Source organism: Pyrgilauda ruficollis, unplaced genomic scaffold (assembly GCF_017590135.1).
Source record: "Pyrgilauda ruficollis isolate IOZ18807 unplaced genomic scaffold, ASM1759013v1 scaffold57, whole genome shotgun sequence".
Classification (NCBI taxonomy): domain Eukaryota; kingdom Metazoa; phylum Chordata; class Aves; order Passeriformes; family Passeridae; genus Pyrgilauda; species Pyrgilauda ruficollis.
Window position 1 is genome coordinate 558455 of NW_024527377.1, and position 26344 is coordinate 584798.

The window sequence follows — 26344 nt, forward strand, 5'->3', positions numbered from 1 at the left end:
CCAGCTCCAGCTTACATACATTTCTGTATATTTGAATTTCATAGTGTGTGCTAGTAAGAACATATAGGACTGAATTTTTCAGCTCAGTTAGCTGTAGGCTGGATATTAAACACCTAATGCTCCTTGAGTGGCTGAAGGCCCCTGAGTGAAATTGTCCAGAGAAGCTGTGGCTGCCCCCTCTCTGGAAGTGTTCAAAGCCAGTTTGGATGGGGCTTGGAGCAATCTTGTCTAATGGAAAGGATCCTTGCCTATGGCAGGGGGTGGAACAAGATGTGCTTTAAGGTCCCTTTCAACCAAAATCTTACTATGATGAGTCAATTATAAGTTCAGGAGTAGCAGCAGTGAGGACATGGCATGCTTGTATTTGCATAAAAACACTCTAAAATTATTGTTTTGCAAAACCTGGAGTATGTGACTTAGAAGCACCATTGCTTGTAAGGTTTCTTGTGTCTTAAAAAAGAGAAAAGCAAAGCAGACCTGTTATAGTTAATTCACAAGATTACAGCTACATTTATTATGGATAATGAGGGTGGTGAAAGGGTCATCTGTTAGATGGAGCTGCTGGCAGGTTACAGCTTATAAAGGGTGGTTCCTGGGATGTTCTGTCTCCTTAGGTGGTGAGATCATGTGGAGAGGAAGAGAATGGACTCCTGATAGGTGTCTAGGGCATTCAGCTCACTTCCTTTTTGTTTGAAATAGTCATATTGGTGCATTAAATAGAATTTTTTTTTTCCTTCAGTAGAGTGGGATAAACTTCAGTTACTTTCCCTGTTTGGAATACCTTATCTGTCACATTTCTAGTTGAGGGAACTGCAGTCATCAGACACAGACTAATTTCATATGAAATAATGCCTTGGATAAGTAGTATTCTTTCATAATTGTAATTAGCAGTATTTTCATTACATTTGAAGTAATACTTAATGTCACTTTTTATTCTTTGTCCCCAACCAAGTTCCTGATTATGTGAGTCATTCTGAAGGGAGGCTTAACTACACTTGTATAGGAAAGCACAATATTGCCTTTATTCTCATTGCCTCAGGTATTACAGAGCTATTCTGTATCACAGAAAACTAAGATAACTTGCTGCATGTTCTCTTTGCCTGATGTGCATATGATCCTAGACTTGTAATATGTTTGTGAAATAAACTTGATGGGAGAGTATGCTGTGTGAGGTACTGCTTTATCCATGCAGTCATTGTTCAAAATTCAGCATTGCACTAGAAACTAACTGCCCAGCATTAATTATATAATAACAATTATATAGGATACTGCTGTTACAATTGATTGTTAGTGAGATCCTTGCAGTCTCCATAAATAATCATAGCCACTGGGAAGTGGTTATGGTTTAATAACTGTTTGCTGGTATATCCTCACAATACTTGTCCTTTTTCTGTCACCTGCCCTGTGATTGCCTTGATGGATAGGAGGAGACTGTAGTAAACAGCTGTAGACTTAACCTGGAGAAGATGCTATCCTGCTTTTGCTTGCCCCCTTTAATCCACTGTCTATCAGAGCTTTTGGAAACCTTATTTTTTTTCTGCTGAACTCTTTGAAAGAAAATATGCAGTAGAATCCTACCTGAAAGATACTTAGCCCCTTGAAAACAGAAGGAGGTGGCCAGTAACTGCTTTATTAACTTTGTCTAAGTATTTGAATAAGTAAGGATGGAAGCTGGAGCTCACTGTGCTTGAAAAGGGTTTTTTTATGGACTTGATGAACTTTTATTCAAGTTGTCATTCAGAAATTGGTTTAAAAATGGGAGGAGTAAAGTGTGCATCCAGGCACAATAAATCTATTAAATATTCTGACACTGATGCTCATGATGAGAGAAACCCTGTAAGATTTTTAAGGTAAGATGCAGATCAGTCAGTAACACCAGGTACAAAGATGGCATAATCTTGATTACCCTATTTTCTGGGGAATGGATTTGTTAATAGATTTGGCATAGGAGGAGAAGAATTTGCTTCTAACATGAAAGCAATGGCCGGAATAAAAGAACGGGATTGAAGGATTTGTGGAAGGAAAATCATGTCAGTAAGTTAAAGAGGTTTTGTGTTGACCTTGCTTGTTAATGAAGATAATTCATGTGAACAGGATATTTGAAGGAGATTACTCACAGCAAGATTAGCCATAGGAGATATATCAAGGACCTGGAGGAACTTTTGAAGCCAATTATGTGGCTGACAGCCTCCTACAGCTGTGAGAATTGAACCTCCAAAGGAAAAATACAAACTCTTGAAACATTCAAGATGTAGTGGTACTAAAACAAACACTTCTCTTTCCCTGTCCTTCCAAAATCTCTCAAGTGGAGAAAATTGGAATCATTGTTCTACTCATGTAGTGCATTTCTTGGCTAAAAACAATTGCTTTATTTAAAATGGCCTTGTGGTTGTGTGGTGTCTTTTCATGAGAGTTGTAGATGCATCAATGACTCAATTAGTCATTTCTCTTTTCTTTAGTAAAAGGAGAAGACCCAAATGCTTAGATCAAGAAAATGGTCATAATGAAAGAGGAACTCCAGTTTTGCATCATGAACAACAGCTTGGGTTGAAATTATTTTAGCTTGTTTTGTATTAGTGTTTGTGAGTAACAGTGTTTTTATTTTGCAACTGACTGTGACTTAATAGTGACTGTTAATAGTGTTTACATCTATTCTGTGTGCAGTGCCAGAAGAACAGAAAATACTGTGCTTCTACAGGACTGTCAGTGATGTAAAGTAAGAATGTGAGATTAAAGATTTGCAATTTGAAGAATTAAAAAATTAACAAAATGCCATAATTTAAATGTTGATGTATATAGCTTTGTTCTCAAACATATTTATACCTCAAATGCACTATCTAAAGTCAGATCAGTTTTGCTTCTGAAGCCTGTAGGGCTGCTTTCTGCAAATACTTGTGAATTTGTACGATCGCTGCAAAAGTACACCAGTGGCTCAGAGCTCCTGGCAGCTCCTCCCAGCTTCTGGCAGTGCAAGGTATACTGGTCTTTTTGTCCCCTGATCCTTCCTTTTCAGGTTTAACTTGAATACTGCATCTGCTTAGACTGCACCTGCTGTATCCAAGCTCTGTCCCAGTGCTCCTCAAACTCTGCTCTTCCTCATCTCCGTTCCATTCCCAATGCCTGGAGTGTGAATAGTGCTTTTCCTCCCTCAGCTTCCATGGTCTGGATCCATGTGTGCCAGTCCCCTGCTGCCATACAGTAAACCTAATTTCTGACAAACTGGCAGTTGCCAGTAAGGTTCTGAATTGTGATAATTGTTGCCATAATCAGGATTTAAGTTTCTTACTGTGTGACTCTAAATATTGCAATCACAATACAGTACAATACTCTGAGCGTATGTTTGCTTCACACTGGAAAGCTCTTCCCAACTAACTGTTGTGGATGATTTTCTCTGCTCTCTTAAAGGGAGCTTCAGCCTTACCTCCCTGTGCTTATCAAGTCTGAGAGATTTAGTACTTGGTACAGGATAAAAGCAGTGGTTATTCAGTGCATTTGTGGCTCTGGATGAGGTGATGTTTTCCTTGGATGTTTCTGTTAAGTGGTGGCTGTAACTTGTAGCAGTGCCTGACAGCCAGTAAGTGAAACAACAACTTGGGAATGCTACCAATAAATGTATTTGTAAAACTAATTAATTCAGATAGAGTTGTTCAGATTTAAATTCTTTTGGCAGAGCTAGTGCTGGCATGAAAATACTCGGAGGGAAAAGGGAGTGTGGATGAGAAGAGGCAGCTCACCAGTGAGAAAAGCTGTGTCCTGGTCTCCCTGAGTGTATTGGGCTTGCTGATGTTGAGTAAGGGCTGGGAAGGTGCTGCAGACTAAGACTACATAGTGCATCTTGTTTGATATAGACTAATCTTCTAAGAAAGTAAAAAAATGAAGAAAGGCTGTGTTCAGACCTGTCTCAGCTATATGGCTGAATAATCTTGTCCATATTTCTCCTTCACCAACAATTTTCTTTTGGTCTATTCATGGTTCCTTAGCGCAGCTACCTTTTAGAAATTTTGTGGACTGCAAGGGATGCTGATTGTGCCACAGAGTTTTTTGTTGGCTAAACTTAAGTGCAAGAGAAAGGAAATTAGAAGGAAGGGATCATGTATGGTTTGTTTGTAACTAAAATACAATTTAAGAGTTTGCAAACAGGAAAGCTGCCCAGAAAGTGGTAGGTGAGACACAAGCTTCCTCAAAGGGTTGTCATGTTCGGAGTATAAAGTAATTAATACAGAGATCTTGAGCTTGCAGCCTGCAAATTGAGTAGCATGTTATACAGCCTCCAAAATAATTTCCAATTAGAACTTCAGCAGGCTTAAGAGATAAACCTTCTAAATGTTGTTATTGAGAGCTAATACAGAAATGGGTTTTGATGACTGAGCATTAATTGAGATAGGTATTTTGCATTCAGCTATGTATCTTGTGGTGTCTGGTTTCCTTTAAACCATTTCCTGATGGAGTTAAGTATTATAATATTTTTCTGATTAAGTTACTTTGAAGAGCTCAGGACTTGCACAGCATATGATATCTTATAAACTCTGCCACTTGCATTTGCTGAAACTTTTGGTTCGTGCTGTTGGACCTTTTTCCCATCTCCTTGTTCTGTTTCACAAATAGGGACATTTGGGGCTGCTCAGCAGCTGCTGTGAGGCTCCTGCTGCACCTGTGAGCCTCAGGCAGCTCCCCACCAACCAGCCCCATTCTTTAGATCATGGCTGGGCTGAGGCAAATCTAGTGAAATTGAGATCTCTGTGGAGATGCCAAGAAAAACAAATTATTCCTGTGAGGATTTTGATGTTGAGTATGCTCCTGTGTCATGACTGCAGTGCAGGAAGGGCAGATCCTGACTTTTCTGTCTCCAGTCACTGTGGCTGTTAGTGCTGTTGTGCAACTTCATGAGTTTCCCCTCAGTGTTATTTCCCAAACAATGACAAATAAATTTAAGCATTAAATTACATTTTTAGGGTAATTAGATTGGTGTTTAATAATACTAATGGTTGTTCCAGCCATTAGTATACTTATGTGGTACATTCATTGGTAACAGAATTCATTTTATCTTGGATCTGACCAACAGCAACTTTGCAGTAGATATCCAGGAGTTTGCTGGAACAACTGTTCTGCACAAGAGGTAACTCAGCAAGGAGAGGAAGGCAAATGCTTTCATAGCATCACAGAATGGTTTTGGTTGGAAGGGACCTTAAATCTTATCTCGTTCCAACCCTCTGCCATGAGCAGGAACACCTTCCAGAATCCCAGGTTGCTGCAAGCTCCACTCAACCTGGCCTTGAACACTTCCAGGGATGGGGCAGCCACAGCTTCTCTGGCAACCTCTGCCACGGTCTCCTTGCCCTTCAGTAAAGAATTTATTCCCAATATCTCATCTAAACCTACTTAGGTCAGCTTAGAACCATCCTCCCTTGTCCTGGCACTATATGCCCTTGTAGCCCCCCTATACTGGCACAGTGTCATATTTTCATCTGTTAAAAAACCAGCCAAACAACCTGTTTATTCCTTATGCATCTTGTCTCTTCCAGGCCCAGTTGTGCCCTTCTGTACAAAATCTTTTTGCATGGAAGAAATGCATCCAGGTTACTGGATAAGTGAGGTCATGGGATTCACTTTGCAGTGGCGAGTACAGTTTATCTTCATCATTATGTGCCTAAAAGCAGCCTGACAGGCAGACAGGCAGTCTGAGAGACAGGTATATTCATAAAAACAAAATACCTGCAAACTCTTTGCTTGTTAACTTGATAAACTGGTATATCAGGGCCCTGGTCCTGTTCTACATGTAATACAGTACTGAGTATTACTGCAGTAAAACTCCTGCAGGTAGCTGTATTGACAGTCACAGATAACTGTGCATTATTGACACCAATTTACACAGACAGGAAAATGTTATGATTTTACAGTTCCTGGAAAATACAGAACGTGAAGTGCCTGACATCCTGCCACTGATAGCTTTGATGTCTGAAATATCTGAAAATATTGTTTCAGGATGTAGTAGAGCATTGTAAATTTGAAGATACTTGCTGATTAGTGTTGAAACAAATAAGACAGTCTCAGTCTCCATCTGTTTGTACGCTGAAAGCTCTGCAGGACTGGCTGTGTTTTTACCTTTAATGTATGTGTGATATTCTGAGTAATGAAGAATGAGAAGCTATCAGTATTGAAAAACTTGAGCATATTGATATCAGGAAATGTTTGAGTAAAATGTGATGGCTGTTGCTTAAATTCATCAGTTCTGGATTCCAGATGTATTTCGTCACCAAATACTCAAGTTGTGCAACAGCTGGATATAAGAATTTTCAAAACATTTGTGTTCAGAAAGCCATGTTTGTGCTCATCCTGTTTCAAGGGCTACCATCAAAATATGTTACATTGGAGGAGTTTCTAAATAGTTTACTTTATAACAGAAGTTTTACTTTAAAAAGAAGTTTTAACACCTTCCTGTTCTGGGGAGTGAGCATGAGTGTGAAATGGGGTATTCTCAGGTACGGAAGGCTCCTCCAGTGATTAGTTTATTCTATTCCCTGTATCAGTGCAGTCAGCAGGCACATGCTCAGGTGCCTGCACTTCTGAGGTACTCTGCAGTTGCTGAGAGGTGAGCACACAGTGGAAAAGGGACAGATGAACCAAGGAATGTCACAGAATGACAGACTGGTTTGAGTTGGAAGGGGCCTTAAAGCTCATCCAGTTCCAGCCCACTGCCATGGGCTGGGACACCTCACTAGACCAGGATTCTCCAAGCCCTGTCCAGCCTGGCTGAGAGCTGTTATCTGCAGTCCTGGGCTTTTGCATTTTGGTAGCTCCAGTCTGATCCCACGGCCTGAACACCCATTAGTTGTTGGTATGGATATCATGCCAGTCTAACTTACATTCTTTTCTCAGATTATGCAACTGCTTAAGCATTTTTAATTATGAGTAGCAGCGAATTAGAAGGAAAACACAATTTCTTGCAAATGAGGCATCCATAAATCAAGGATAAACAAAACTGCCTTTGGTATATGGAAGACATTTTTTTTTCCCATGATGGCATTGAGTGAGTGTGTGAAAATTAATGATGCAGATGAAATACATGAATATTAAGTGACAGGAGCATAGAATAAAATAATAAATAAAAAAAATTGTAGTGCACTTTTATAGTACTAATTTTTTCTAGGTTTCCAGCAGTGACAGGCTATAGAATGATATTAAATTTAAGACATATTTAAATATCACACATGTATTAGCAATGCCAATTAAATTGTTCAGTCATTTAAAACTTTAATGGTTATACCAGTGGTAGTATGTCCTTTAAGAATTTTTTTTGTTGTAAGTAGAGTTTAATTTACATCAGTTTCATGTTTTCTTACACTTTCAGTGTTAATTTAAATTTTTAATTAGATTATTTTCCCCACTCTGCTTAAAGCACTAAAGCATGTGTAATGTGCTGTACCTTTGTGAGTCTTTCCCAATTTTCTTATGTATCTTGCCACATGTGACATCAGGAGGACGTAGTGTTTTTGAGATAAGCTTTTGGTTGGGGAAGCTGCTGTGATGGTTGGCAAGCAGAAGTCCTGAAATGGGCTTCTTGGATTGGACCTTTCCAGGAAGCAAACCTGACCCTGGGAGAGGATGTCTGTGGTACCAACTTGGGTAACCAAAAAGAGTAATAACAGCTCCTGCAAACAGCACCGTGAGTTCTTGATGCCACAGCAAAGTTGTCTTTTAGTACCAAAAGATAAGATTGCCCCAAATCTTCCAGAGTTATAAGTACTTTCCAGAGCTCTCTCTTTTGATAAACAGCATGGTTCAGGTTTGGATGGGTTTAATCGCCAGCTAAAAACTTCTTCAAGTGATTTGATATCACAGAAATGTTCCTTCTTCTTTGAAAGAATGTTCCATGTCAAAGTTTGCTCTTGTTTCCCAAGTGGGTTTTCTCTCCTCCATTTTCAAAGCTTTGTTCAACCGAACCTTTTCCATTTACAAACATTTAGGAATGAATGTTGTTCTGAAGCCTTGATTATAATTGGCAGATTAGTGAAGTATACTGATGTCAGCAAACCTCTTAACTGATAGAGAAGCTAAATATTTGTATTCTAGAGGAAAAATACGTAATAAGTCATTAAGAAATTTAAAACCAATGTTTCTAAAACATGTTGTGTATGTTAATTAAGAATGTTAAAAGTTGGTATTTTCAAGACATAGTGGTAGTTATGACTGGGGAAAAACCACGTGTGACCTCCTCTTGGGAAGGAGCTCTGCTGTGGAATAATCCATAAACCATCCAGGGTGTGTACCAGGAAATAATGAAACTTGACCTATTGACTTGTTAATATGAGTAGTTTATTCTTTAGGATTAGCTGGGTGGGTTTTGTCTTTGGAACCTGATCCTTTTCCAAGTGTTTGGTTGTTGTAAAGTGCCTGATGGAGCAGAAATGATAGGGCCAGGACTGTGACCTTTGTTCCCAGCACCGTTCTTGTCCTCATTAATGCTTACTGCCATTACTTAATTAGCAAATGCTGCAACATCAGCAGAGGGAGGCTGGACAGTGGCTGAATTTGAGGAATGTGTTTATGTAAAATAAAGCGAAAAAGAAAACAACTCCTCCTTGACCTCCAGAATTTGATAAAATCTTGTTACACAACAAAAATACTTTGCTTGAACAACCTGCAACAGGAAATTGGTGCTCTTTCCTAACTACAGGGGATGTAGCAATAGTAGTAATCTCTTTTGTCATAAAACTGATAATGATTATTTCTGGATTTAAAAAGGTGCAGAACCTGAAACTTGTGGTTGCACATGATTCCTTTGTAATTTTGGTGTTTTGGGAAAAAAAAAATCTCTTGTCTTTTGTTTTCTGCTATAAGGAATAGAGTTATAAGTTATTTAATTTTTTTTTCTTTAAATTGAAAATGATCCCATGGCAAAGTTGATCTCAGTTTGGTTTGTAGTTTGTAGAGAAATCCTAATGTGGATTTCAGTGCATCTTAGTGTTGGAGCTGACATTAAAAATGATAGTTCTGTATTTTCTGAACTGAATTAATGGTTATAAGAGTGAGAATAGTTTAGCCATTCTTTTTATGTGTTGCAGAAACACAGGACTCTCATGCCTGAATCACATGCTGTGTGGAAAAAACATGAAAGAAGGCATGGAAATTTGAACTCTGAGTTTCTTATTATAGATGTGTGAAAATGCCAGTTTTCTATGTGAAACTTGTGCTTGTCTGGTTTGGGTGAGAAAGTTTTAGTTGTCATGGTGTTTATGACTGTATTGCAGTCATGTAATTTAAATGTATTTTTCTTTTCCTTCAGTAGACCATTAGCAAAATCAGAACTTGACAATGGAAGCTGCTGTGCTCCTATTAATTGTAATTCTTTATCGTAAATGGATTGCACTGATAATTTCTTTGTTGCAGTAATCTGAAGCTTCCCTTGAGTTACTTCACAGTTTCAGGAGAATCACAGAATAATTTGTGATGGAAAGGATATTTAAGTTCACCTGGTTCCAACCTCCTGCCATGGGCAGAGACACCTTCCTCTATCCCAGGTTGCTCCAAGCCCCATCCAGCCTGGCCTTGGACACTCCCAGGGATGGGGCAGCCACAGCTTCTCTGGGCAGCCTGTGCCAGGGCTTCACCACCCTCACAGGAAGAGTTTCTTCCTAATATCTAATCAAAACCTCCCCTTCTTCAGCTTAGTTTAGTTTTTTTAGCCTCAGTTCAGTTCCTTAAATTCTTTTCCCATAGTTGCATATAGCCCACAGAAGTTTTGGAGTGTTGTTTACAAACATGAGTCTTTTTAAGTGTTCTGTATAAAGTGGTGGTGGTTTCAATGGATCTTTGCCATCAAGATGACCATATATGTAACTCAAATCTTGCATGGCTGGAGTTTCAGATGTACTTTTTAAACATAATCTCAGTGAAAACAGCTGGAGCTGATCTATTTTTTAAGGGTTAGTCTCCACTCTTGTCTTAACTTCCTTCTAATTCTCACATTAATCCCTGCTTTGCATTAAGCAGTTCCTCAGTTATCTCACCTGCTGCCAGGTGCTAAAACGTGATTGATGTTGACAGTCTGAGTTTGTAACATGGCAGCTGCACCCTCTGAACTGCTAATCCAGCCACTGTGCTGCTCATCAAGGCGTTTGTTTTGTGTGCTGGGGTTGTGGAATCACTTTCCCTTGTGCCCAGGGAGTGAGTAGGTCAAGCATTCCCACCTCAGGCTGATGGGTCAGGAGTGAAGACAAGCTTACTTAATATGTGAAGCCAGATCTATTCGATTCCAGGTACTACTAGTACAGTGACAAATGGATTGATTTGAGAGGTTGTTGGTCTGTAGCACACCTCACACATCCCCCAGCAGTGACTAGCTCGGTCCTCTTTTGCTGGTAGCTCCAGCACCCTCAGATTTGGTTGTGTGGTGCCTTCTCCAGAGGTGATTTCTCTAAAGTCACCTCTGTTGTTCAGTGTCCTGAAGGAAGTCTCCTGTTAGAGTTGATGAGCTGAAGCACATCAGGTTGTTTTTAGCTGCTTTCCTCAGCTGCTGTCTTACACTGCCCATCATGCTTTGTTCCATTTGTGTTCTTTCATACTTAAAGAGAACCCGTCACCATGACCCAGTCCTTGTACAAGTAGCAACTAGAAACAGAGGTCACAAGGCTCAGTGTGAGAAAAGAGGTTCTCTGTACCCCCCTTTGCTGGGAGGATGAAGGGGTGATGCAGAGTTGAGGGAGCTCTCATTAAAGATGTTCTGTGCTGAGTAGTATTTTGGAGTCTTTGGAATTTATGTATATTTGTTTTTACAAGGCCCGTTTAATGTTAATTAAAATGCACTAAGGTTTTCTTGTCATAACTGAAATGTATTATGAGTGGTTGTGAGTATCTGCAGGTAATAATGATTTTACAAAAGAACATTCTTTATATTTGGGTTTTACATAGCAGGCTGTGATGAGGGATGCTGAATAAATTAAAATATTATGGTAATGATACTATCTAATTAGCATTTTTCATACAATAGTTTTCATCAATTTTTCTTTCTTCTTTTTTTATTTCTTAACAACATGGACCATTGCCAGTTATTTTTGTTACTGAAAAGGTAAAATAGGCTGTTCATCTCATTCCTTTTTTGTTTGCTTTTTTTCCATCCCACTCTAGTTTTGGCAAGCAGTCTGGAGGAAAGCGAGGATGCGAATGTATCATATTGGAACCTTCAGAAATGATTGTGGTAAGGCAGATTTTTTCACATGTATTTAAATCTATTGCTGGTTTCAGCAAATTCTTTTCTCTTTTACAGCAGAAAGCTTATTGTAAAGTATTCTGTGAAATTGCAGTAAAATTGCCTTGATTTCAATTATACCTATGGCCGCTCTCATGACAGCAGTAGCTATGTAAATTTAATCTAGATGGGTAAATGATGATGATGATGATGATTAGGTCATTCGTGCTAAAATTATGCTTACTTGAGTTTCAAAAGCCTAACAGTCACGGCTGAGCTGAGCATTCCTGAGTCAGGCTATGACAGTCTTCTATCTTGAGTATTTTATTTACACCCCCATTCCCCATTTCATGGCTTTTATTGGTCACATCTGGGTGGAAAAGTGTTCTTCCTCCAAACCTTTGCAGTGCCACAAAGTGTGAAGGCTTGTAGGTAGGAAAAGAAACATGAGAGTGCTTAGCCAAGCTTGAAGGATAGGATTTGTCACCATTCTTAATGTCCAGGATTCCTTCTGCTTCTCCAGAACACTTACTGGCACTGCCAAGTGCATGTATAGATGCATCTATATGTGCTCAGAGAGTGTAGCTTAGTCCTTCCCAGGTTGTCGTACATGTGCTGTGAGCAGTGGCAATATTAGGATTGCTTTTCCATTGTGAAGACTGACATTGTATCCCAGCAGTGTGCCTGGGGACACAGGCAGATCTCTTCCAACTTTCACCTTAGATGTTTTTAATGGAGCTGGAACAAAGCTGTTTGTTGTGCTCAGAACCCACGTGTCTGTTAATCAGACTCCCATCTCCAGACTGCTATTGATTTAGCTGCCCTAGATCTAGATATGGTAACATTAAAACTAATATTTGACAGTGTCTCTTACTGAGCATGTAAATACTCAGCTTCCATAAAATATTTGTTTCTCAGTGTATTACCAGCAGGGATGTCAGCAGTGTCCTGTTCCAAGTCCACTTGCTGTCCTTTGTGCAGTTTGCTCTGTGCAATGTCAGTCTGACTCTGCCCATGGACTCTGATAGCATCAGTAGTATGCTCTGTGATGCAGCACATATTTTAAGCTACAGTCTGCCTTGAAGTGCAGGTTAAGAGTGCAAGAAACCTGTCTTCATCTCTGGAGTGAACCAGTTAATTTGTTTTATTCTGAATTGTCCAGTCCCTTCTCAAAGCTGGAATTCTGGGGTGGAGATTTATGCCTGGAGGGATGCCACAGGTCTGTTGGGTGGCAGTGTGTACAGCCATGTCAGGGGAGTGCCCCAGGCCCTCTGGTTTGCATTTGCTGCTTTGCATTTTTACTTTTTAGATGCAGCTGCCAAGGAGTGGTGTGCTGAACTGGGCATGTGGTAGGCTCAGTGTGCCTGAGTGCTGTGCCTGGGCTGAGCTGAGTCTTGCTCCTCAGTGCTGCTGTAGCAGAGTGAGGAACACTCACTTATCCAGTCATATCTATTATCAGGTATTAGGGGGAAGTTCTTCCCTGTGAGGATGGTGAGTCCCTGGCACAGGCTGCCCAGAGAAGCTGTGGCTGCCCCATCCCTGGGAGTGTTCAAGACAAGCCTGGATGGGGCTTGGAGCAGCCTGGTGGAAGACTAGACCAGCCTGGTCTGGCTGGTGACTTGGCTCCCTGCAAGTACTTTTGTAAGTCTGTGTGAGAAATATTTCATGGGCAAAGGAAATCTTAAGAAACACCTACATCTTTGGTCGTATCACCATTGCAATAAAGAAATAAAAAAAGAAATAAATTAGAAATAAACAAATTTAAAAAAAAGAAAAAAGAAGATGGAAATAAAAGAGGAGTTTCTGTGCAGTGTGTGCTTCAAGAGAGAAACTGACCCTGCTGAAATATTTATGGAAGGATCCAGTGTTGAGTGTGTAACCTGAGGAGGCACAGCTGTGCTGGGTGTTTTCAGAGCAGCACAGTATCACAGTAGCTGGGGAAGCCAGCATTGGCCGTGTCAGCAGCCTCACACACTGCTGGGTGATCCTGGAGACAAAGGCATAGCCCAGACAGCTGTTTGCTCTGTTTTAAATCTCCTGAATTGTCTGCAATTGTGATTAAATGCCAGTGAGAGTATAATGGCACTTGAAAGTATCTTATATCCTTCTCTGGAACTTCAGTATAATTTTCCAGTAAGAAAATCAGAGAATTATAAGTGCAGAGTAGTTTCCTCATTATATTTGTGATCATATTTTACAGGTAAATGTAGCTAAAGGTGCTATTGGCTGTATTTTCTAGGAAGCACTTCAAATAGTGTGAGAAAAAAGCATCAGTGTGGTGGCGTGCACCATGCTAATGATCTTCACTGACACAAGGTGTACTTGAGTTTTAGTTCCCTGATTAACTCTTATTAATTTCTCTTAATTCTTTTATTTTCTGTAGTTTTTAATTTGCAACATTCTAATGAGGTTTAATACATAATGAATATTTATCTTCAAGCAAAATAATTAGTTAGCTGCTTTAATGGAGTTAAAGAACTCTATAGTTTCCTGCTGGTGACTGATTTTAATTTTTTTTTCCTTCTCTCCTGTCACTTTAGCATGTAAATCAGTTTTGTAGTGGGAATCTTCTGGGAATGGACCCATTTTAAAGGCCATAAAATGTGGTCAACTTAAGTTAATGAGCATAACAGATAGTGTGTGAATGGGCATTGTAACTCATATTTTTGGAGGCTGAGCAATCTATTGAATTAATAATAGCCCCATTTATCATTTAGGAAGATGGCCCAGAATTGCAGCATATCTTGGTATGTTGAAGTGTCATTACTGTTGTTCCTTGGTGCTTTCATTTTTTTTTCAGATGAAAGCATAAGATTTCAGAAGAGCAGTGTGATATGTGCAGGTGGAAAATAATTCATTGCTGCTTTGGACTGCAGAGTGAAACAAGGCAATCCTATGGTTTAGATTGGATATTAGGGACATTTTCTTCATGGGAAGGGTCAAGGCCTGGCACAGGCTGCCCAGAGCAGGGGGGGAGTCACCATCCCTGGAAGGATTTCATGGATGTGTAGATGTAGCACTTGGGGACCTGGTTAGTGGTGAGCCTGGCAGGGCTAGGGCATGGTTGGACGAGATCATCTCTGGGTCCTTTTCCAGCCTTAACAATTCTGTGGTACTGTATGGAAAATGAAATAATGGGAAGCAGTCTGTGGGACAGTGTCTCCACCTGAGTTGATAGCAGCCTGGTTCTCCTGGCTCTGCAGTGCCAGGGAATCTGTCCTCCCTTTGCTTCCCCGCCAGGACCCAGCTCCCAGCACTCAGAGAGAAGCTGAATTCCTCCACAGGGCTGTGATGAGGGTGACACCTCTCTGCCAACTGGAATTTTTAGTTTTAACCAGGTGAAAGCAGGGCTGAGTGAGGTGCCCAGGTGTGCCTATCCTGTTGATGCACAGAACATCAGAAACAGTTACGGTGAATCATAAGTGTTGACAACCTGGTGGTCAGCTGGACTCAAAATACTGCTCGTGCTGGTGGTACTAAGCTGGAAGCTCTGTGGTGTGGAGGTCTTTCCTGGTTTCTGATTTCCATGTAGTTTTTGTCAACAGCAGTTCACTAACCAAAGGAAGCAGATGGTCTCATTTTCCGCCACTTGTTTGTTCTGACTTAGTGCAATCAAATAATTTATTAATGCTTACATCTTAGTTTTCAGTTAGAATTGAGAAAGAAAAATAATTTCTTCTAGCACTGTTTGTTTGTTTTAATTTAGTCTTAAAAATACCTGTTCACTTTGGGGTTTCTTGATAATAAGGGTTATCTGTATTGAAAGAGTCTTTGTCCATCCCAGAAGTTTCTCAGGTCCATGTTAATCTGTTCTGTTGGAGAAATTCGCTGCTTATTTTGGTTTCTATGGTCTTGTAAGACTGAATGCAGGGGAAAAAAAAAAGATAATGCATTTATTGATGGAGCTCACATACAAAAATACAAAATTAAATCAGCACAATTCTGTTTATTTAATTAATAACTCTGTACAAATCCAAAATTCCTTATTTTTGGACGACTTCTGTGCAATTTGAGAGCAACATTGTTTCTAGCTAGAAATCCATATTTATGCTACATGAAGCAAGACTTCTATATCAATCATCTTAGTGCATTTTTTGATGATACTGGATGGCCTGTTTGAAAAGATTTTTCGGTTTCTTTTTGTGTTTCTGCCTGCATCCACTTATTCTTCACACTCTTACACTACTGTGCTTACTGCAGTGCTGCAAATACATATCTTTGGTTGTTGTCCTGTTCCTTTGCAAAGAGGTAGTAAAATTATAGTGAAAAGTGTGGTTATCCCTTTTCCAGCTCAGCTTTTCTGATTTCTTTTTTTGACAGTATTACTATGTGAGCTTCACTCTTATTTTCTAGCTTTTCTAACTGTTGTATCTTTAACCCATGTTATTGGTGTGTGATTTCTCTATGGAATCAAAAATAACCCACAAGACAAGCTCAGCTGCTTGCACCTTCCTTTGACCTCAGACAGACCATATGTGTTGGGGAAAAGTGATGTTGAAGGTAGATGTAATCTTGCTTTTGTGATGGTGTTAGTTTGGTCACTTTCTTGTTTCTGTCTGTTAAGTCTTTCTGTGTTTCATTTCCTTGTATCTTTTGGATTTTAATTTTAAGGTAATTTACTTGAGTATGTGAAGTGAACTGTGTAATACCATACAGAGGTTCTTCTGTTCCAGTAGTATAGTCTTTCTAGTCTCCAATTTCTCCAGTGAAATTTGGAGAAAAAAAAATTAAAAATAAGCCGTTGAAGATGGTAGAAACTTCTACATAGTAAATACATTGTAGAGAAGCTTCTTGCCTGCTGCAGCCTATTTGCATGCATGTCTGTCCTGCTTCCTGCTGGGAGATATTTTTCCAAAACATCAAAAGGAAATGGGAAAGGATGAGACTGCTTTTTATAGAAAACAAGTATTGTAGCTATTTAGATAAAAGGTTTCATGTTGGCTTTTAAACAGATAAATTTAGCTAATTTTTTATGTTCAGTCAGAGATAATATTTAACATCAAGTTATGAATAAGTTCCAGCCATTTCTCCATAATCCACTGAAGTGATTAGGAGGCAGTATGACATAGGTGAAGTAGCTATTTATAAAAAAACTGGAATATTTGAAGTTGTTTAGCTGTGAATGGTACTAGAAATAAATTATGCTTTTAAAAATTACACTACTAAAAATAGGATATAATGCAATATTTTTGCCAGATTGTAAATACACAAAAAATGGTAACTTCTGTGTAGAAGATAAGCTTGAAATGAGCATTGCCTGTAACTCCTTCATGATACATGTGGGTGCAGAAGAGTTTCTGCTGATGAGTGACATTGTTGGGAGGATATCTGTGCTTTTTTTACTTTTTTTTTTTTTTTTAAATACACTGTTTCCTGGAAGGAAACCGTGGCCTCAGCTCATTGTAATAAGGGACTTCTGAGACCTGCAGCAGTGGTTCTCTGAAACAACCACAGTCATTTACTCCAGAAAGGTTCAGCTGTCCAAACTTATGTTTGTTCCTTCCCCATGAGCTTCATACGGCTCCATCGGCTCTCAGTGCTATGGAAGAACTGGATGTTTAACCAGGAGCCTGAACATGTGTTTCAGGTGGAGAACTCTAAAGACAATGAGGAAAGCATCTTGCAAAGAGAAGTGCCGCTGCGGCAGTCCCGACGCAGGTACAGGAAGATCAACCAGAGGGGCGAGCGCCAGACCATCACGGACAACGTGGATTCCAGCAGCTACGTGTCGGTGAGTCTGCCCACCTCCTGGGCATTCTGGTGTCTGCATGGCTGCCTGGACTTTCTGGTGCTGACAAAACCGGTGAAATAGTCCATGCTTGCTGGTTTTGAGAACACTTCTTTGGTGTTGAAGGGCAGTGAAGTGGTTTGGATTGGAGCACCATAGGTGGAAGTGAAGGTAGTAATTGGAAAAGATGGGTTTTTTTAGTTTAGGGATCTTCAGGTGAGCACTATAAATAAATTGTAACGTGCACACTGGACAGAGAAATGGTCTTTATTCATTTTTTTGTTGGTTTTACTTGGTGTACTTTTGGTAAGATGTAGGAATTGGTGGGTTTCTTTTTTTTCCTTAATATATTTGAACTGTGGATTAGAGCTGAGTTAATTGCAAATGCAGATCAATACAGTATTAATGCTCTTGTACTTGGTTGTGTTTACTTGCTTAAAAATAGTATAGTGGTAGTTCAAACATCAAAAAGAATAACAACTGATCTAGTCTGAAATAGCAGCAGAGACTATAAACTCTGCACTGTGTCGAGTTACATACTTCTGTCGTTTCAGGGATGCAAAGTGTATGTGAGGGTTTTTCTTCACCATTATTTTTCAAACTTCCTGCTTGCTAACAGGATATATGTTATCTAGACAAATAATTTAATTGAAAATAATTGTTCTGGATAATTTGATCTGCTTTCAAAATCAAAGTTCAAAACCAGTACTAACGTTGAAGTACATTGAAGTACAAACCCGGAATAGTATTCATGCTCAGAAGAGGAAAAAACAATTTCTCTCTGTTTCCCCCATCTTCCTTTTCATCTCCTCAAAAGAGGTAGACTCTCAGTTGGTACACTTCAAAATATCTGATGTGTGCAGTCAGATATGAGCTTATAACTTATATGAGCTGATGTTTTTTCTATATGTTGGTAGCAGTTGGGTCGCAGGTGCTGATTTTAGGCCCTGCACAGCATTGCTGTGTCTGTGACAGGAAGAGAATATGCTTGAAGTTTAACATCCTCTGCCATCTCATTTCTAGAACTGTCAAATAAGTTGGATTTTATCATTAGCAAGACATTAAATTAGTTATTGAAGAAATGAGATATTGGACCCTCCCACTCCGGGCAAATGTGCATAAAGCTTTATTAGGAATTAAATTCCAGTCTGTGTAGGACAGAACCTATCTCTGTCTCTTTGGTGTTTGTGACAGTGAATAAGCACACAGCTAATAATTCTCAGGTTTCATTGCTAAGAGTAGGAGAATCCCAGGAGCAGCTGATGCTGGTGCTACCCATGCAGCTTGCCTGGGGGGATGCGTGAGAAGGGACTTGGCATCTTTGTTCTGAGAAGGACCAAGTTTCACGGCTTCCCGGATGATTTCAGAGGCTGTCAGTTACTGCTGCAAGGAGTCAGTGGGGTACACTCACAGGACTGTGGTTAGTCAACAGATCATGTCCTCATTAAGATTTTTCTTCAAGTTGGATTATTTTTCTTTGTCGAGATTTATTTAATTGTTACCAACAATACAGAGCACCTGTGCCTGTAGCTGCTTGCTGCAAACCTGGTGGCTTCCTCATATTTGGGGGGGGGAAATACACACACACACACATATATATATTATATATATATATGTGTATATATATATATGTATGTATGTATGTATGAGGTGTTTGATGGAAAATGGTATAAACTTCTTAAATCAGAAGCACATTCCCAAATCTGCTTTTATGTCTGCTATTTATGTTAATTAGGAATATATAAGAAGAGTCTTGTAACACTGTTTTCCTGAATGAGTGAGTGCTAAGTGGCAGGGACTAAACAACCACCTCTCTCCTACCAAATCTCCAAGACTTTGGGTTTTCAGCAGTCTGAATTGAAATACCAATCCTTGCTTTGTAGACTGCAAGCTTCTAGTTGAAAAGTGTCATACTCGGAGTACTTAAGGTAGCAAAAAATAATTTATAACTCAGCCAATGACTGAGGAATCAAAACACGGTAACAAACTGCCTGTGTGAGGAAAAGTAAGGAAAAGTTTCGTGCCTATATTTTTCCATATTCCATTGTAAACTGGTAAAGTAATAAATTTTTTTTAAGTATGATTAGTTCCATGCCTCTATGAATGTGCTCTTACGTTGGTTCCTAGAGATCTTGAAAAACAGATCATGGTGTAACCCTTTATATAGCCCATGAGAGAAGGGTAGGATCATAGAATGGTTTGAGTTGGATGGGACCTTAAAGATCATCTAGTTCCAACCCTCTTCTATAGGCAGGGGATCAGGATAAGGAGGAGGGTAAGTCAAACTTCCATTTTACAGGAACTTGCAATAAGGTTTCTGCCAGAGTGGGAAAAGTGTTTACAAACTCTCCAGCAGATTTCCTGTCTGGCATAATGCTAATGAATGAGCACAGAGTTGCATTTCACTCTCCAGCCTGTTGCTGAGTGCTCTGTGACAGATGCTGAATGCAGCTTCATGGAGCTTTTGTGAGTCCTGTGTGCTTGGGGAGGGCTTGGAGCTTTCCAGCCTCCACATGGACTCCAGTTCCAGTCTGTCTCCTGATGTTGGAATACTCAGTATGACACCATTTAAGTTTTTACATGGCTAATCCCTCATGTGCAAGTAGTTTTCTGCTTTCTAAAGAAAACTCAGATCCTTTAGGTACTGAAATTCAGTGTATTTTTAACCCAGCTAGGAATATTTCCTTAAATACAAGGTTTCTTGAGTTTGCTTTTAAGGGGCATTATCTATGCAATCTCCATTAACTCCTTAGAATGTAAATCTCAGCACATTAAATATACTGTGCTTATGTTTATGATTAAGGTCAATCTGTGTTTTGTAAAACATTACCTATTGGGTTGTGACATGAGCTAACATCTACTTCTCACATGGAGTACTTGTTGTTAGTGCTGGAACTTGTTCTGTAGAAATACCTGATTTGACACAAACCCAAGATTTATATGCAGATACTTTAAATAATATTTAAAATGATTGTTACTATCCTTGAAGCTCTTCTTTTCTCTTGCGCCTCTTAATTAAGTGAAAGAGTTCTAGTTCTTGATTTAACTGGATATCATCAGGATAGTTGACATTCAAATTATTGTGGGTATCTTAAATTTTTTCCCTCCCTGCCTTCCCTCAAATAAGCTAATGTTAAGAATGGATCATCTGATTGGTTTTTCTGGTGAAGGTGTTACCATTTAGACTGCTTTGCTATGTTTTTGTGGTTTACAGAACAGTGTTATTTCACAAGAGCATTGGTTGTCTGTAGAATTAGGAGTTGTTTGTTGGTTTTTTTTTTTTCCTTCCAGTTAAATTCAGTGAACACATACTGGCAGCGTTCTTTCTTTTCCCTCAGAGTGAAGAGGTTTCTGTTTCTGTCTCTATCTTTGAAGTGCCCAGTGTGTGACTTTGCTCTGGCAGCCCCTGTGCAGGCTGGTGCTCTGGGGGTTGGTGAGCAGGCTGGGCTCCGCTCCAGACACAGAGTGCACCCAAGCCGTGGTGAGGTTCTGCTGCCACTGTGGTTTTCCCTTCTACAGCACAACAGGCCAGCCAGATCCCAAGGACAGTTGTGTATTTGGCAGAACACTTAGCAAAGTTTTTTCAGGGTACACCACAGCCCTGCTGCTGTGAAGGGCGGGAGGATGTGGCTGTGTCACCGTGGGTCACGTGTGAGGCCATGGCCATGGTGGCAGCCTGAGAATGTGAGGCTGTCAGTCTGCCTGAGGCAGGTCTGAGCATCCCATCATTACATCAGATCTCTGCATCCTTGGGCATTTCTGGCCTTTTCCGTTTTTGTCACTTACTAATTCTGCATCTTGCACATCACCCCCACAGTAACGTCCTGACTGTGGGGGAGAAAGTGAGGCTGGACACATTTGGCAAAAGCTCTTGCTCAGAATGAATGGATTAGGAAGAAATGTGCCATTGGTGTTAATTATGCCAGCTCTTGCTTCAGATCTGATTTGTTAGCAGGATTGCATGCCTTGGTGGTGATAAGCATCCAGCCAGGAGCTGGGGTCATTGCAGCAGGGCAGCGTCACAATGGAGACGAGTGAGTCATTTCTATTCTTAGTCTGCTTCTCAACCCAATCAATAATGCAACCATGTTTTATGATTACAAAAGAAGAAAGTAATAATACAGCCATGTTTTTTACTTACAAAAGAAAGAAGTAATTATGATCATCTTTGTTAAACTATATCCCAAACTTCTGTGCTCATGCAGTAGGAGCTTGCAAAACTGCAGCCAGAATAACTGCAAGTGACTTTTTAATGATAATGCTTAAAAAAAAATTAATTGTAGTTGTAGTGCTTAATAAAAATTAAATTGCTGTTTTGATCTTGGATCGAGTAATAGGAAAGTAAACAGTTCAGTTATTTATCTTCACAGTTAAAAAATAAAACCTGAGATAGTAAGTTTTGCATTCATATTTCTCGCAGTGTTCAATTCCAAACAGGGTTTAACAATTCAGTACAAATTTCCATGTGACTCAAACCTGTAAACTCAAATCTTTTTTTCATTTCAGTAAAATTTTTTAAAATTCATGTTTATGGTCAGTAATTTGAGTCTGTGGACTCCCCATCCCTGGAAGTGTTCAAGGCAGATTGGATGGGACTTGAAGCAGCCTTGTCTAGTGGAAGGTGTCCCTGCCTTGGGGGGCTGGAACAAGATGATCCTTAAAATCTCTTCTAACCCAAGCCATTCTGTGATTCTGTGCATTTATTACCCACATACTTTTTTTTTTTTTTTTTCAAATTAAGAATATTTGTAGCTCTAAAAATAGTACATGTATGATCCAATGCCCATTTCTGTGGAGTTGTGACAACGTACTGAATTTTTTCAGCTCTTAGGTTTATTGTAGAGCAGAATAAAGAAATTAGTACCAAACTGTAGTAGTAATCCACTTCCTCATAGATGCAATTTTTTTAAACTACTCTAAGAGGATGATGAGGTTTAAAAGATTTATTATAGTACTGCATTTTATGGACAGTATCTTAATATTTGCATTAAGTAAAATTTGTCCTGGAGCCTTGTAGAAGCATTTATCTTCAGAGAAGTCTGTTACTGCAGACTGCTTGAGTGGCAAGTTTCTTGTTCTTTGATCATTACTTAATGTAATCCTGTCAGAGGCTGGAGGTAGAATGGGGGATCTCATAATTGGAGGGAATTAAGTCACATTTCAATATACTGGATCAAACCCATTAGGTGCTTTACCATCACCAATCCTTTTCTTTTTAAATGCTATAAAACACTGTGGGTCTTTTATATTCTACTTTTAACTACCAGGTAAATTTGCTGATATGGTGCCTTTTATTGATATAAACCAAGTAAGACTGACTTAGAGCATGTCTCCAGCTGCCTGTTGTTAAACCTGGACATAGTATCACTGGCTTCTGTTTATTTGTTATATCAGTTAATTGTGATGAGGCTGTGGCTGATTTTGTGAGTGGCTGAAATGACTAGTTCTTGAGCTGGAGGAAGGGTCTCTTTCCAGCTCATTGCTTTTTATTGTGTTTGTGTCCACACTTCCTCTTTTTGACACTTTTAAAAAATACTTGACAGAATTTTAACTTTATTAACTAATGACAGGCTGAGAGAGTTGGGGCTATTCAGCGTGGAGAGGAGAAGGCTCTGGGGAGACCATAGAGCACCTTCCACTGCCTGAAGGGGCTCCAAGAGAGCTGGAGAGGAACTTTGGACAAACGCTTCGGGTGATAGCACAAGGGAGGATGGCTTCAGGCTGACAGAAAGAGTCAGTTTAGATTGGTAATAGGAAGAAATTCCTTACTATAAGGTTGGTGAGGCCCTGGCACAGGCTGCCCATAGAAGCTGTGTCTGCCCCATCCCTGGAAGTGTTCAAGGCCTTCTTTGATGGGGCTTGGAGCAACCTGGGATAATGGAAGGTGTCCCTGCCATGGCATGGGCTTGGGCTGGTTATTTTCTAAGGTCCCTTCCAACACAAACCATTATGTGATTCTGTGAATCAAAAGAAAATTCAGGTCTTGCTGAAATCCATGGGTCTTGCAGTGCACTTAAACGACACAGAAATTAATGTTATCTCTCTAGAGATGTTGTGCGATACAAAGAGATAATGCAGATTGCTGCTTCCTGATGCTGTTTTTTCTCTGGTCTCCGTCTTTAATTTTGCATTGCCTAGGTGGATCCCAGCTCTCAGGTGCTCAGGAGCAAGCATGTGCTCAGGTTCCAGAGCATGTGCCAGAACCTCTGTTAGCCAGGTACCCCGTGCTGGACAGGACCCTGGAAAAGTCTACGTATGCTTTCCCTGTTTGCAGCTCTTCTCAGCTGCAGTTCTGCGTGTTTCTTAGTTCTGTGATCAAAGAAGCAGCATCTGCAGTGTGTTCACTTCCTGTGTGGGCCCCTTTGGGTTGGGTTTGTTGTGGGCTGCACACAAAGGACACGTGGGTGTGGAGCCGGTGCTGTCTGATGGAGGAGATGTACATGGATGGAGCCCCCCGCTTTCTGCAAAGGAAAATTACTGTTAGGCTGGGCTTTGGGCGGGGGAGGAGGCTGTGAATCGGGCCGTGATTAAGCAGCTCTGTTAACGAATGGTGTAGAGGTGTCTGCTTCCCAGGCCAGACATCTGGGGAAGGGTCTGCAGTGTGAGTCTTGATGAGGGGCGGCCGAGGGAGCTGGCAGGGCTCAGCCTGGAGCAAAGGAGGCTCAGAAAGGACCTTGTCAGCCTCTACAACTAGCTCCCTGAAAGGAGGCAGGAACCGCATGAGGGTTGATCTGTTCTCCCAGGTAACAAGTGATGGGATGAGCGAAAACAGCATCAGGTTGAGACAGGGAATGTTTGGTTGGATATTAGGAAAAATTTATTCATAGAAAGGTTTGTAAAGCATTGAAACAGGCTGCCCAGGGCGGTGGTGGAATCACCATCTTTGGAAGTGTTAAGAAAAATCTGTGGGTATGGCAGTGAGGGCATGGTTTAGTGGTGAACATGCTGGTGGTGCTGGATTGATGGTTGAACTTCCAGATCTTGGAGGTGTTCTCCAGCCTTAACAACACTGTGATTTTACTGCTTCACTAGTGGAGCTGGAAACAGCCTCTGTCAGGGTCCTACTGGCATGCAGCATGGGAACCTGTGCTCAGCATCTTAAACTCACCCTGGTCTGCCGAAGTGTCCTCGGGCACTTCCCTCTGCTTCTGTAAGCAAGGGGAAAATTGCCAAATGCATGTTCTCTCATACTTCATTTTACATATTGATTTTGTCTGCTCATTTTGTCAGCAGTGTTACTTTCAAGGGGTCCTTGAAAGTCTGCCGCTGGTTATGGTGGTCATTAGCAAAACACCAATCCTCAAAGTGTGCTGTGCATTAAAAATCTTCCTAGGAATTTCCATAGACCACTGGTGTTTCCCAATCCAATTAATGAGCGCTTGCAGTTTCAAGTGAGTAATGACTTGAATAGGCTGTGAGAAAGTAGGAAAATACTTAATGAAAATACTGCCCTTTGGTTAAAATCTGTGTTTTTCTGATTTTTTTTTTATTAAACTAATAACGTAATACAACGTGTCAACCCCAATTTATCCATAATGAAAGTGGTTGTTTTTCAGACCATATATTCAGGAGTTTCCCTAAAGATTTTATGGACTGGACAAGCAGGTTCTAAACTGATGTACAGGAATCAGCTCAGTTTGGAGGTGACACGTGCAGCTGTGTAACAGCAGTTAAGAGCGATGCACAAATGAAACTACACCAGACTGAAACTCAGGAGGGTTTATTTTAAGCAAGCACCTGTACTTACTGAAATCTGGCTGCTGGCAGTAGTTTACAGCCCTTCTCGTAGCCCTGGGGAGAGCCTGTGGTGGGGGGTGATGCCTCAGTGTTGGGATGTGGCATCTTTCTGCTGCTAGGGAGAGCTACACCGAGGTTGGTGACAGAGCCCATCTTCTCTGCTCTTCAAGGCCAGCTTGAACAAAGCTTGGGGAGCAGCCTGGTCTAGTGGAAGGTGTCCATGCCCATGGCAGAAGGGTTGGAACGAGATGAGCTTTCAGGTCCCTCACAACCTGTTCTATGATTCTTGTCTCAAAGGCCTGTTTTTGAACCTTTCTCCATCTCAAGTAAGTTTAGCAGTCAGCTGCACATCTGCTCTCTCCCCTGGTGTTGTGGTGATGATGGGCCCTCTGAACCCACAGCAGGTTTGTATGTTGCCCTCCCCTTGATCAGCAGAGTAGCAGAACTGCACTTGTTTGTGATAATTCAGGAAAAACTTGTGGATGTTTTTACACTAATTTCCTACTTGCAGTCTATCAGTCTTTTTACCTGGTGAACACTTTCACCAGGAAGCCTGGAACTGTTTGGAAGCAGATCTAGAGCACAGTTTGTTCTTTGTGGGGAAACCATATTGCTGTCTTGACTGGCATCAGTCTGGAGAGTTGCTCAAACCTTGACCTCAGCTAGTGCTGACAGTATTGTGGGATGTACTTTTGTGGCAGAGAAACCTTCCAAAACTTGTAAATACTTTGCAAATTGCTAATTACAAGAAGTAAAAATTCAATCACAGTGCTAACTGAAAGCAAACCAGTGGGAGATCCCAAATCAGAACTGTGGTTTAATAGGAAAATTAAAATAAAATACAGTAGTACAAAACCATGGACAGTCAGAATACAACCTGAGACCCTGTGGATCAGGGTGTTGGTAGCAGCCCTATTAAATGGTGTCTGCAGCCTTCCTGCAGTGACAGGTTCTGTTGGAGCAGGGATCCTGCAGAAGGGTGGGGTTTTCCTCTGAAGATCAAGTGCTGGTGTAGATGGACCTGGTCTTCCTCTGGGAATGCAGTGGGAAAAGGCTGACTGTGGTGTTCCAAATAGCAGATTCTATCCAGGTAGGAATGCTTGGCTCCTCCCCCTGGGTGGAGCATCTCCCAATGGGATGATGGAATTTTATCAGCCGTGCAGTGACACTCACTGACCCATTAACAGAAGACATTTCCCGGAGGGAGGATGGGTTGTGGAAGAGATAAAAGAGCACTGCCCCACCTGGTTTCAACAGATGGTAATGGATTGCATACTTCTGGTTACATCTTGCATTGCAACCTAAGACAGCACTCCACACAATAACCAGTTATTTGTTTCTTCTTTTACCACACAGACAGATTTACACCATTGTAGAAATTAATTCAGTTCCTTGGAAAATGCATGAGAAAATATTTTATGTAGCATGTTCAGGGAGTTAATCTCTGTTTTGATGGACCCTAAGGGTTTGGGTGGCAGTTCCAAAGTCATTAATTCTTTATAAGCAAGCTCTTATGCAAACTCGATGGAGAATGATGTGTGAGGATTGTACCCACTGCTCATAACTGCATTGTGTCACTTGGGGGTTGATGGTAAAAGATGCTCTGCGCCAGAGGGATGTTTTGTTTCTTTTGAAGACTTAAAAATCTTTTGTGTATGAGTTGCAGTTCCTTTTCTGATCCTTGTTTTTAACAT

The 26344-nt window shown here is 40.5% G+C and overlaps 1 protein-coding gene across 13 annotated transcripts in view; it reads left to right on the forward strand.

The window, feature by feature from the left end:
• The window catches only part of RAPGEF6 (Rap guanine nucleotide exchange factor 6), a 122627-nt gene that overhangs the window by 27970 nt on the left and 68313 nt on the right, over window positions 1–26344 (forward strand). For all 13 annotated transcript variants that reach the window (XM_041481804.1, XM_041481798.1, XM_041481806.1 and 10 more), the window contains exons 5-6: window positions 11125–11194; window positions 16773–16916. In XM_041481804.1, the coding sequence (XP_041337738.1) occupies window positions 11125–11194; window positions 16773–16916 (214 nt within the window). The remainder of the gene's footprint in view (window positions 1–11124; window positions 11195–16772; window positions 16917–26344) is intronic.